This window comes from Callionymus lyra, chromosome 11, assembly GCF_982586985.1.
Source record: "Callionymus lyra chromosome 11, fCalLyr1.hap1.1, whole genome shotgun sequence".
NCBI lineage: Eukaryota > Metazoa > Chordata > Actinopteri > Syngnathiformes > Callionymidae > Callionymus > Callionymus lyra.
Genome location: NC_141828.1, coordinates 25,468,781 through 25,482,694, shown reverse-complemented (window position 1 = coordinate 25,482,694; position 13,914 = coordinate 25,468,781). Strand labels below are relative to the sequence as shown.

The following is a 13,914-nucleotide window of genomic DNA, read 5'->3' as shown; positions in this document are numbered from 1 at the left end:
GCTGATGAAAGACAATACAGCGTGTGAGTTACTCGCCAACGTTCATCCCAAACTCAAGTAAAAAATGTGTTTTTGTGTTCTTTGTTGTTAAATAGATGAGATGATCGGCAGATATATTTCCCTGTCACAAAAAACCTTCAGAATAATTCGGCTGTATCACAGTTTAGTTAACGTGTAAGAACTTTCAGTTTTTAAATTTCCCCAGTGATGAGATTTAAAACTTGATTACGTTTAGATTTGTGGTGATATGGATCTGGAATCCATCTTGAATTTTTTTTTAAATGATTGGCCTTAAAAACCTGCAATTCTCATTTTTCTTCTTGACAAGATTAACAACAACTCAGATCGAAGCTTGATCTAAATATTCTTTAATTACAGATTCAATTTATTTGATTTCAGTTGAAAATTGTTTGATTATATTTGAAAATTGTTTGATTATAGTTAAAAAATTGTTTGATTTCAGTTGAAAATTGTTTGATTATAGTTGAAATTTTTTTCATTACAGTTGAAATGTATTTGGTAATAGTTGAAATTGATTTAATTATAGTTTTAAATTGTATGATTGTAAGTGACTCGAAAAACATTGTGTACTTAAAAAACATGTCATGTGTGGAATTGAACAATTCTTTGAATAAGAATTATCCGAGAAATTGTAACAAACAAACTAAAGTCAAATATTGGAAGGGTTGGTTAAATAATTCAATTAAAAGTAACTTCAAGAGAGAAAATCGTATAAGTATTTTTGTATTTAATCCTGAAGACAGTAAAAATGTGAATCATCTTTTAGATGTCTGACTGAATTGAAAGAATATTTGATCATTGAAAGAACAATTGTTTCTTAAATCACAAATTTAATTCATATTTGACAAGCTGATGCATTGAGTTGTAGTATCAAATAAAGGCAGTTAGATGATGTAGTATTAGTCTTGCTGGAGTGGACAGGAGGATAGAACGAGCGGCCAGGTGGTAATCTGGATTTAATCTCCACTCTTTCAAGCCCTCACTGGAGATCAGGGCTCTCGGTTGAAGCCGTCGTATCCAAGCAGTTTGTCTTAAACTTAAGAAGCAAACACTCAAGTGATTTACGTGTCGGTGAGTCTCAGCTGTCTGTGACGCGCCTCACCTGCTCCCCGAGCCTCACAGCTCTCAGTTTCACTGCAACATTCCAGCCTGACGACAGTCGGATCACTGGTCGTCGCTCCGGAGAAGAATGAATAATGAAATATTAACAAGCTCCACATGAGTCTGATGTTTCTCATCACACAAGCAGATCAAGTGACCGATGTCGGAGTCAGAGGAGGACGAGAAGTATGTGTGTGTTTTACCATGAATCTGGTTATACAATAGCACAACAGTGGCAACGATACAACATACTGTGATACTGTAGGAACAAGTATATATTTGTAGTACTGTCTAGTACTTGAGGCTTTTCCTTGATGTTCTGTAACTCCTGTTGTGTTATCAGTTTTATCTTGATCTTAAAATATATACTTTATGGAGTATTGTTTTGATTGTTTAAGCGCTTTGTGACCCTGGTCTGGAAAAGCGCTATACAAATAAAAATTACTTACTTACTTACTTACTTACTCTGGTGTTGCAGTTAACACTAAAATGAACAAAAACGTTTAATATTTCCATGGTAATTTTTAAATAAAATCGTTTTTAAATTATTTTCTTTTACACAATTGACAAAGTCGTTAAAATTAAAATTAAAATTAAAAAACGTATTAGGTTGTTTTTTTTACAGCCCGTGGCTCAGTAAAATATTCAGAAGTTTCTGTTGTGGAGACAATATAAACGAGGTGATCAAAAGTGTGTATCTGCTCTGGAATCTTGTTGATCTGTGGCAGTAACAAATATAAGTAGTGCGGACAAGTGTGTGTACGCAGGAAGATTGATGGATCTTCTTCTAACCCAAGTTGACACACTTCATGGTGTTTACGACTCGGTGCTTTCATGTGCTCAGGTTTTGATCAACTTTAAACTTTATCTTAATCTCGTAAAAATGATTTTAAAACCACGATTCAACGATGGGATCATCAAGATGATATACAGCGTCAACATTCCATTGGATTTACTGAGAGCCTCGTGAAAACACTAGATCATCGGACTTCAAATAGCCGACTCAGCAACGTCAGACATGAAGCTGATGGGTCTGTGGACTGGCCTCCTCCGGGGCCACCGCTGAGGAGCTCCTGTTCCCAGGACCGGACGGCACCATGTGTCGGACCACTGGTGTCCAGCTTCGACCCCGTCGCTTAGCGCTCTGACCCAGCTGCAGCTCATGTAGCCGTTTCCTAGCATGAAAGTACAGCCGGGAGCTGTAAAACACAAGCCCCGCGCTCTTTGATATCTTCATCTCAAATTTACAACCCACTGTAAACGTTCGTTTTCCTGTCGAGAGGAATCATCGCCTTAGCTGAGGAGCACCAGGAAGACGGTCGACCATGTCATGTAGTAGATCAGGGTTGTCAAACTCAATCATCGAAGGGGCCAAAATCTTTTATAACTTGGTCGGGGGCCAAACTAAATGTGGATTTTTTGCGGGAAGGATTTGGACCCCAGGACGTGGGTTTATAAGAAAAAAACAGGCCGTTTTAAATGATAAGAACATCTTTATAATCCAACATAGAAAAGTCAAATAAGAAAATATGAAATTTTGTAAATAGAATTACATTTTGCAGCTTTCGATAACGTATTATCTAAATGTTTTTGTTTCACCATACCTGTCTATATTCAAAAGCACTTGAAGGATTTTAGTTTTTTATTTTCATTATGTCCCTCTGCAGCTAATGGAACAATGAAATTCTGCAAGATCCATGCAATGACTGAGGACAAGAGGATACAGTTGACTCCAGCAGCTTTTAAAACTGATGTTTGGACATATTTTGGTTTCAAAACAAATGAAAGCAGTTACGACGTCATCAAGAGTCATGTGGTCTGTAAATACTGCAACACCAGAGTCAAGTACTTGACATTACTACAAATATATTCTTGTTCATTAAGTATCACAATATATCACAATGTATTGCATTAATATCCAGGTAGCGTGATACGCATCATATTGCCAGATTCTTGCCAAAACACTTGATGTATGATCATACAAACTATCTTAAAATGATGTAAAGAGGAAAAAGGAGATCATTTTAATCATCAGTCATAAAACCTAGTCAAAACCAGATAAGGATATCCTTGTTAAAAAATGAAAGAAACCAAAAAAAAGAAGGAAAATAACTATTTCAAAAATATATATTAGTATAAGAAACTTTAATTGTTTGTCAATTATTTAGATTTTTTTTTAATGTTTCTGTAAAGTTGCTGCTTTAAATTCCCCACTATGGGACGAATGAGGACATATCTTATGTTATTGCTTTTTAAGGGCCTCACAAAGGGATACTCAAATACAGTCAGGGGCCACATGTACTGTAGTCGGGCCTGTGCTTTGTCCAGGGTTTTAGTAGAAGTTTATATTTTCTTACACAAGAAAAGTTAATTCCAAATATGGCAGCAGTGAGTGTTTCTCAGGAGGAAACACTTAATTTAATTTATACTGGATTTCAAATTTTATCTTTGAGTTTTTTTGTGTCACAGAAGCTTTTGTTTCTCTCCTCATTCAACATCAGCCACTGAAGGCTTCACTTGACAACATGTGGCTCCGACTGAAGGTGGAGGACGTAGAGGAAAGCAGACAAAAGCCTGAACCAGCAGGCCTTCAGTCCCACAGGCAGACCCCCCGCTGGGACCAGTTGCCTGCATGTTCTCAGTCGCCCGTCCACCAGAATACGCCCAGTCATCCATAACCCTGTGAGTCTCCATGTCTGCTTTGTACCTCCTTAACATGTCTCACCAGCCAACAATCTTCAGCCACAACTCTTTGATCGTTTTCACCATGTGCAAGTCAAATATCACTAAAATACTTCATAATGATGAAAACAAAATCGACGACATAGATATCGCAAAAAACAACAAACCATCACTTCGCTTTGAAGATATTTGGCAATAAGATGTTGCATTGGGAAAGATATAAACTGATCCTAATCCTCTTTTTAGTTTAAATTGTTGGATTATAGTTGAAAATTGTTTGATTATAATTTTTAATTGTTTTATTATAATTTGTAATTGTTTGATTTCAGTTCAAAATGTTTTAATTATAGTTAAAAGAAATTGTTTGATTATAGTTGAAAATTGTTTGATTTCAGTTCAAAATGTTTTAATTATAGTTAAAAGAAATTGTTTGATTATAGTTGAAAATTGTTTGATTTCAGTTGAAATTTGTTTGATTATAGTTGAAATTTGTTTGATTTCAGTTGAAAATTGTTTGATTTCAGTTGAATAAAAAAACTGAAAACATTTTCTACATAATGTTTATACTCTGACCTCATGGGGTCTAAATCTGATGACCATCTGTGCATGTGTGGATTCCATGAGGAGGAAAACATCAATATCTTTAAACTTCTCTGGACCGTCAAAAGCAGCAAGGATTCCATTATAAAAAGAACCGAAAAATCCCGAAAAATCCTAAACCAGATGAAGCAGATTCCAGTTGATGCAGTAAAGAAAAAAATCAAATCTGATCTTACGCAACTTCACATCCAGCCGCGTCGCCTCAGAGCCATAAAAACAAACCTCTGCCGGAGAAAGTGCAATAAACTGTTTATTTACAAGCAGCTTGTTGCTAGTGTGACTTCACAGAAGCAACATCCTGGAAGTTGTGTCTGCTCCTTCTCTTACTTTGACTGCAGACTGAGGAAGTGTCTTCTCCTCCTCCTCATCACTGTGAGATAAGTCAATTGTCTCCATGGTGCCATCATATCAGAGGAGAGTTGTGGAGACAAGTCACTTACGTGTCAAATCAACGTGTTTAAGTTTAGCAACACGGATGAAAGACAGATTCCACATCTGCACCACGTTAACCAGCCAAACCTCATCCCGGGAAGGTTTGACTAAGATGTGGAGGTTTGTCTTTGTCGAAAACAATGAAGGTTCACGTGGGTCGTCTGTTAGTTTTTCATTCATTTAGAGAAAATGACGTCCGGTGGATGAACCGTGACTGAAAACAAACACGCTGGACTCTGATTTCCTCTCATAACACCAGACATCCACCACCACGTCCGAGTAGATCTTCGCTGTCCACCGACACCTGGTTGTAGATTTATTTTAACCACATGATACGTTTATTTTTGTTGATGATTCAGTTTAGATGTCATTTATATCCCAAGAAAATTACAATCAAATGAAAAAGAAGACGATAGGTGGCAGTAGAGTCCCGACAACCCGTAATAACACAGAAAATGTTTAGAGTTTGTCCCACAAAATTTTTCAAGTCTAGATAGTTGATGTAAGTAAGTAAGTAAGTAAGTAATTAGTATTTATAGAACTATTTTCAAGACCAGGGTCACAAAGTGCTTAAACAATCAAAAAACTAAATAAATACTTAAAAGGTCAAGATAACACAGAGACAAACACAAGAGTCTCAGAAAATCTACTAAAAATGTCCTCATGAAAATATTATATTTAAACTCAAAATCACCTTAGTTTGCTTCACTCGTCAACCTCTATATACTTTATTGACAGCTGGCTTGTCCAGTTTCTTTTCTTTTTTTTAAAAAACCCTCTTCCAGTTTTGGGTTCAACAAAAACAACTTTTGTCACTTTTTTGACTAATAAAACACCAGATTCCACCATAGTATTGCACAAAATAATATTATTTACATTATACATATCATGTTTTATTATATCCCGGAAATTCTTGGTAATAGATTTATTGAAAAAACATTCTAAAACTATATAAAAAATGTTTTTTGTCTTTTTTTTTTTTTATTTATATCCAAAATAAAATTTCTATATGAGTTTTTTTGAGCTGAAAATGTACTGATGATTTAAGTATGAAAGTAACGAAAATGTTATATTTAGAAATACAATTGTGATGAACAATGAAAAATACAAATTCAAGTGTTTTTACATTTTCACATGATTGGTTATGTTGTTAAACAACTCTTACAATGTCTGGTCTGACACCTAATCATTTAAACTTTTGAACACATATAAGTGAACACATCAGTGTTTTATTCTTTTTTAAAATTATTTTACAAATTATTCTTCTATCTAGACCCTTGGATGATAAAATGCCTTCAAATATTAGTGATTAATTGGAGAGACAAATGTAGATAACTAATTGAAAAGGTCTCATTTAAAAAAAAGCTAAATATATTTCTTTAACACTTATCCGCATTCCCTAAAACACTTATACTTGCATCTCTAACAGAAAACATTGTTATTATATAACAATATTTCCAAATCAAGAGGGAAGTTACATTTTGGCTTCAGTTAAATGTAGATAATATGGAAAATTACATACAATTTCTGTTGCCACCTAAAATAAAATGATCAAAAAAAGAAAAAAGAAGGTGTTGGATTTGTTAATATATATTCATCAGAAAATTGTAGTCATTGTTAAAGCATTATGGGTCTTTTGTCGCTCAGATAAGACATATTTTATTCTTACCGATTGTTTAGCTAAAATGTCGATTATAAAAAGGGGAAAGTATCTCTTGGGGCGGGGCTTAGCTCCTCGGGTGGGCGGGGCCATGTGGACCCCGCCCCCTCATCTTAGACCAGGAGGATGCAGACTCGAGGAGTCAACAGTTGATCTCCAGTGTCTGACAGTCTCAGTCTGGACTTTACACCTCAGAAGAAGAATGGATGTGAAGCTGCTGGCCGTCATGGCTGTCCTGACTCTGCTCAACCACGCGCCTGCGTCACAAGGTAAATACAAATCTGATCAAATCATTCAAAAATCATTTTTAAGTTTCTTCAACCCTTTCCTCGTGTAAATATTGGGTTACGGAAACTTGAGTGGATTTTTCTCCTGATTATTATTTAAATAGCTTTAATGAGCCTCTTTTATCGCCGTAATTGTGAACCGCCTTGTGCGTCATTTTGCGTTTCCAGATGTGATGAAATGACGTCACGGCTGCACATGAGTTCCACTTTTAATGAGAGAGTTCTGGACAAAGACTACACGGTCCACAGTCTACATGGCGTGTCCGCGCTTTCTCATGTTAATGCAGTTTAGCATCAGGTGTAAAAGTCATCAGCATCTGCTTTATCTCCACGATCTCGACCATCTGCTCTCCAGTCACACTCTGAATAAACACTGGCCAGTCACGTGATCTTATCAGATAAACCAGGCAATTCAAATGTGTCTACTAGGATAATAATGATGGTTTAGTACGTCTTTGATTTATAAAAAATACAAACACATGTTCTGGATTCCTTATATGTATTTCTTTTTCCATTTGTATAAATGAGCTAGTTATACATATAACAGAAAAACATTTCTACTTTCAGATTCTTATTAAAAGATCATGTCTGAATTTTATATCTAAAAAAGGTCGTAAATTATTCAATGTTAACAGCCAGTGGCAGCTGCTGGTAGATATGTGGAGGTCACTGGATTTATGGTCTGTGGCACTGCTGGAAAATCTGGAATATTCCCAACAACCCCCTCACGAGAATATTTGTGAGTTCAGTGAATAACTATGATCATTTAACATATAGATCAGGTGACATAATAGTCTCATATAGTTCCTTTTTATTATTATATTTGATACTAAAAAACATTTTAAAGTGTAAAATAATAAATTCCTGATGCATAAATCAAATGCCACATGTTTACCACGCAATTTCGTTGCATGGCAACCATTAAAAAACACAGCATATGTATATAGAAAAGTATAAATATGAATAAGTTAAAAGTAAATAGTGGGTTTCATGAGCAGTTGCAGATGGAAGTGAAATGTTAGCGGTCGTGACTATAAAGCTGTTCAATTATTCCCAGAGGTCTGTAATCCTTCTTAAATAACAGTTTGATTTATAATATTCAATAAATCGTTATCGTAGCCACTGACGTCACCTCAAAAACCCCACCCATCATATCTGCTTGTGAAACGTAATACAGATTTTAAAAGATAATTTAACGCTGTTTAAAAATGTATTTTATGCACAACGTTTCAAGAGATTAAGGATAATTTACAGTGATTTATATTGATTTAATAATAATACAATGAAAGAGTAAACTACATGCACTATTTTAACCTTTAAAATATGATTACAACTCTATCTATAAATGAATTTATCATGCATATTTGATTCAGAAAAGCAAATTCAAAACTTACATGGACGACATAAAAAGCTTTTTTTTTTTTTTTAAATGACGACTTAAAATTGAAGTGAAGCTTTTGCTGAGTTTTTAAGTCCTCACTGTGATGCTTGTTGCACTCTGGTTTCCTCCCACACCTACAAAAAGCAGAGTTAAGATTTCTAGAACAACACTTGCATCTACTGAGTCAAACAATTATTGCACAACTGATGGAGGAAACCAGAGTTCCAAGTGTGTTTTTGCGTGTAAAAAAATCACGATGATGATGAAGACGATTGTTAACATGTGGACTCCATGTTTCCTCAGCGAAGCCTCTCAGTCTGGTGGAGCGATGCTACTGTCGCACACAGATCAACAGCGTCCCGCGAGGATACATCCGAGAGCTGCGCTTCATCCACACGCCCAACTGTCCCTTCCAAGTGATGTGAGTGTTTCTGCGTCGCACACATGCCTCTCTTAATAACACACATGGCGACTAGGTTTCCTCTTTATTACACGTTTCTCACCATCAATCTCCTGCAGACGACAGGACGGAGAAAAGCGCTATGAAAGCTTTTAGGCCAACACTCCCCTCTGTCACTCTTAACACACATACACAACACACAGACACATACACAACACACACGGAGACGGTTTCTTGTGCTGTCGCCCTCACAGGAAGTGACGTGACTAGGGAGTTTAACTTTGTTTCAGAAAAAGACAAGAAATGCAAGTATCACCTCACTATTATTTTAACCCATATTTAAATCACATTTATTTTTTAAGTCACGTTAAAATCATGTTTATTTTAAGTGATATTAAAATGATAATATTTTGAGTCGATAAAAAAAAAATCTAGATTATTTTGAGTCAAAAATATCAGATTATTTGTGTCATACTAAAATCACAAATATATTGAGTCATGTTAAAATCATGATTATTTTTACTGAAATCAAGACTATTTTGAGTCACATTCAAATCATCATCAATTATTTATATTTAAGGATCAAAACAAATTTAAACAATAATATATATAAATAAATTGCGTAAATACATTACAGCTGGCTTTTCCAGTTCTTACAAATGATCCAAAAAATAAGGTTTGTTATCATTATTATGTCATATAAGGTATATTAAGTTGACTTGAATAAAGTAAGTATTTGTCTTAAGGGGTCCGTGGTGAGCCCACATGGGTCATCGCACCAAAGTGAGGAGGTGTTTGTGTGTCACTCTCACATGCGGGTGTTAATTCAGCGTTTGATAGCGGCGTGCTAAGATAGTCGTGTCACTCTTTCATCTTCAACACGAGAGCTGATGATGTTTTCTGAACAGAGCCAAGCTGACGACCAACAAAGAGGTGTGTCTGAACCCAGAGATCCGGTGGCTGAAGCAGTATCTGAAGAACGCCTTCAACAAGTGAGTCCACTAAAGCCTCCACGATGTTGCCAAGAGAACATTTGATCCCACATTCCTTCAATATAGGAGGGTAGTTGAGAGCGTTGAAGTTCCTCACATGTTCAAGTGAAGTCTTGGTTGAAGACGACGAAAGTGTTTCCTCTTCGTTCATATGCAAATCGAACATGTTTCAATAGAGACTCATTTTAAAGTCGATACTTAGGTTCACAAAAGATGTAAGTAACATGTTGTGACATGATTGAGAAGAAAACTGACTTGAATCGGATTAACATCACAAAATATATTAGAAGAACATGTCTTAAGAATCTCTAGAGAAGTAAATCAGTGACGTCAGGATATTGAATTTAACATTTTGGTTCATCGCATGATCGACTGAAAGATCAATCAAATAACTCAGTATTTGTGTCTCTATTATACCAACATTTTTATATTGAATTTAATAGACTACAAATTAAACAATATTAAATCTAGAAAACATATTATAGAATTATTGGAATTCATATATTAAACTTCATGTGTAAAATAGTTCTGAAAATATTTTAAAAAAAAGTTCAACCTTTCAACATACAAAGGATTAAATTAAATGATTCAAAAAATAATGAAATGCTTAAAAAACAACATTTCAATATTTAAAAAAAAGGTTTCACATTTTAAACCGTTAAATTCAACCATTTGATATCCTGATGACAATGATATATGTTCTGTTCGACCAGACAGAGTTGAACCAACAACTGCAACCCATTGAGAAATCATGGCGTGTCAATGGTGCTTCACCTTCTTTGACCTCCAATATCATTAAAGTGTTGATAAATCTGCTCTGCGGTCATGAAAGGGGCAGAAGTCACTGCAAATATCAAGTTTTGCCCTCGAGCAGAGACGCTTTTCTGACATGGTCGACAGAGAAACTTTTATTGGGGAGATCAAGTTTCCACTCTGAACTCTGCCAGAGTTTCCAGAAGCAGGAATTAAGAGAATATCAGAGAGATTCTTTCAGGGCATTTCAGTCCGCATTTCCTCTTAAGGAATGAAGGATGGTTCAACCCCTGCCTTGCTCAACAACCAGGCAGCAGTCAGAGCGTCTGTCTCAGATGGTGATTGTTTGTCAGGTGAGGTGTGAAGGCTCGTCCGCATCACAAAACAGCTCAGGTGGAGAGTAGACGTGGTCGTTTGCTGCACTTCTCAGATAATGTGTTTCCAATTACACACCAGAGGGGGTGAAGCAGTTAGTGAGGAAACAAACACGCTTGTAAGTCGCTCAATATTTCTGTTAACACACTTTAAGCTGATGTTACAAGTTCGCTTCAACTATGAAATCCAACACAAACACATCTACGATTCAACACTTTCTAGCATGAAAAATTGATCTGACAACCTGTTTAGAAAGAATTGTACGTCTCTGTTGAGAACAGAGCCTGTGATCGATGTGGGATTTTAGTTTTTTCTAGTGAAAATTTGAGGAGAAACCTTTTAATAATTTTAGAAAAAAAGCATAACATGTCAAGTTCTGTACGTAGTAAACAAACCAAACTTTTGAATTTATAAGGCATCCAACTAAGTGGGCTAAAAAAAATGCAAAATCGGTTCAAATTGATGACGATGGAGCTAAAATATGCAATTGTTTTTATTATTCAATAAAAAAAAAAGTTGCTAAAACCTTTTTTTTTTGCTTCAATCGATGTATCAAACACACAAATATGAATTCAATGAAAATGTTTTAATTAATGTTTAAATTAAAACCATATGTTTGATATAAAAATGTTTTTCATTCATTATTAAAGCAAATTTCTTTTGATTCAAATATGATTTTTAAAAGGGCATTTTTTTTTCTGATTTAACCAGCAAAACCTTTTTTTAATTTAACTAGTTTTGTTTGTTTGAATAATAAAATGTTTTAATTGATTATAAATGAATAACACTTGTTCATACATAATATTTGGCCAAAATAGTTCTGGTAATACACCTTCTTTGTTTAAAACATATTTAAAATAAAATAAATTTAAATAAAGCTATTCAATTGTATGGAGAAAATTTAGGAGCTTCTCTGGTTCTTGACAGATAAGACTGTTACCCTAGAAGCTGAATTCAGTGCACATTAATAACACAAACCTACAACAAAAACACCCAAAACTTCTTGGACAGTCTCTAGATCATTCGCCAACACCTTTGTGAAAATGATCTAGAGACTACGAACTTTAAGATAAGCCAACCTTCATATTGAGCAAAACCTCAAAAGTGAGGCTTCTAGATGTTGATAGTAAATTGAAGTATATCAGTGCCTTTACAACGTCAGTCACGTGAACGTCGGCCTGTTTTATGATTGGCTAAAAGTTCTATTAAGTAGTTCGGTACTGTTCTGTCTGGTGGCACTACCACACCTACATTTTTATATTGAACTTAAGAGGCTACAAATTCCAAAGTATTGGTTTTATAACATTTATTTTTGAATGATTGGAATAATTATATATCAAACCCTATGTGTAAAATGTTTTAATTTATTTAATTATCACATTCTTTATTCATTTAATCTATAAAAAACAACTATTTCAACCTTTCAGTCTACAAAGGATTACATTCAATATTCTGATGCCACTGATATACTTCCATAATATTAGCTATACAAGACATCTGAAGGTTTCAGACTCAGTTGGAGCAACAGAAAGTGACCTCAGCTTCAGATGTCCTCATGATGCCACATGAATGTGCCGCGGCATCTGTCTTCGCTCAGAACACCCAGTTGAAGTTGTATACAGATCCTTGCCAGTGTTTACAAGATCATATTCAGCAGTTCAACTGTTTCAGCCGCAAATTTACATGTCCGGGGGTTTGTCTCTCAGCCAGAGTGAGATTCTGTAAATTTGATTAAGTTTACAGCAACTTACGAGTCAATGTCGACGCGGATAACTGATTGTGTTCCCCGGACAAACATTGATGATATTTTCTTTTGTCTCTTCTCGCTGACAGGGCGAAAAAATCCAAACAAGGGAACTGAGGGAGCCATTGAGCCGAGGATTTGGACCGACAACAAAGACATATGGCAGAAAACAGCACTTATCACCATTGAAGGAGCGTCTGCTCGCCTTGTTAGCACCCAGTGTCTTAACAACATCACTGCTTCAACGTCAAGCTGAAGATATTATACTGGCAAGATCAAGATTCAGATCCTAACCACAAAAATTGAATCATCCGTTTCACTGACAAAATGTAAAAATTCAACAAGGTTAGAATTTAATATGTTGAGTTATTTCACTAATAATCGTTTCTTTCTTTCCAATATTGACATTTAACTCTTCCTTTAGTCATCTCACCTCAAAAGAATATGAGTAAATACAGGGCCTGGTAATTGTGTTTTATTTTGATACATCTCACACTTTAACTCATTCACGAGCTAGCCAATTACGATTCATGCTTTTATATAACTATACTGAACTGAGCCTCTGATTCATCTGTAATGAACCATCTTTGACATCATCATGGTCGACCTAATGGCTTTTATTTTCATCTGATCCGACTGACTTCTGGCATGGTCTTACAATGCTTCGACCCTGAAACTGTAGTCTTGAGCTTTATGGAGTTTTCTAAAAATAACGGAAGGCGGAGCTGCCAACACTACCCAGTTAATTGTCACGCTGGAATTCAAATATGAGCCAGATTTACTACGGTGGGGAAACAAGATGCATTCAACATCCTCGTAAAAACCTAATTATTGTTGTAACGGACGCCAAAAGAGCCCAAGCGTTTCCTGAGCTGCGATCATGTGACGCACCATGTGTCTGCTTTTCATTTCTCCGTTAAAAAAATCAACTGCCGGAAAGTAAAAGGCGTAACGAAGCGTGCGATGATGAGATGTTTACTGGCATCATAAAGTTCTGTCTGTGAACCGCTCGCTCACTCACTCACACGTTTGGTTGTCGTAACCTCTTTAAGTGTTCTGACCCGAATTCTTGCAGCCGTAGATCAAGTCACTCGTCCTCCACTGACAGATCGCCGAGCACTTTATACAAGACGGTCCTGTGTAACTTCCACTCACAAGTTTCTGGTTGAACTTCTGGATGCATAGATTCTACATTTAAACTCCATTTATCAGCTCCGTGTCGTATGTAAAATTAATATTATATAAATGTTTATTTTTGTACTCTTTTGTGCATTTATATATTAAACACAAACATTTAAAGAAGCGTCTGTTGGTGCATGTTTTGTCCTTCAAGAACATTCTATTCTGAAGGAATGGAGAGAAAATAGTACCTGTTGCCCAATGAAGACAACATTCATGAACTTGAAAGAAGTTATGCATAGAAGCAAATCAGTTTCATCAGAATATTGAATGATTGAATTTAATCAAAATGTTTAGGCATAGATAA

The 13,914-nt window shown here is 35.5% G+C and overlaps 1 protein-coding gene across 1 annotated transcript; it reads left to right on the top strand.

The window, feature by feature from the left end:
* Nucleotides 1–6,630: 6,630 nt before the first annotated feature.
* cxcl12a (chemokine (C-X-C motif) ligand 12a (stromal cell-derived factor 1)) lies at nucleotides 6,631–13,730 on the top strand. The gene is made up of 4 exons (XM_087802258.1): nucleotides 6,631–6,765; nucleotides 8,468–8,585; nucleotides 9,473–9,556; nucleotides 12,518–13,730. The coding sequence occupies exons 1-4, from the start codon at nucleotides 6,699–6,701 to the stop codon at nucleotides 12,543–12,545; spliced, it is 297 nt and encodes a 98-aa protein (XP_087658384.1). The 5' UTR covers nucleotides 6,631–6,698; the 3' UTR covers nucleotides 12,546–13,730.
* The last annotated feature ends 184 nt before the right edge of the window (nucleotides 13,731–13,914 follow it).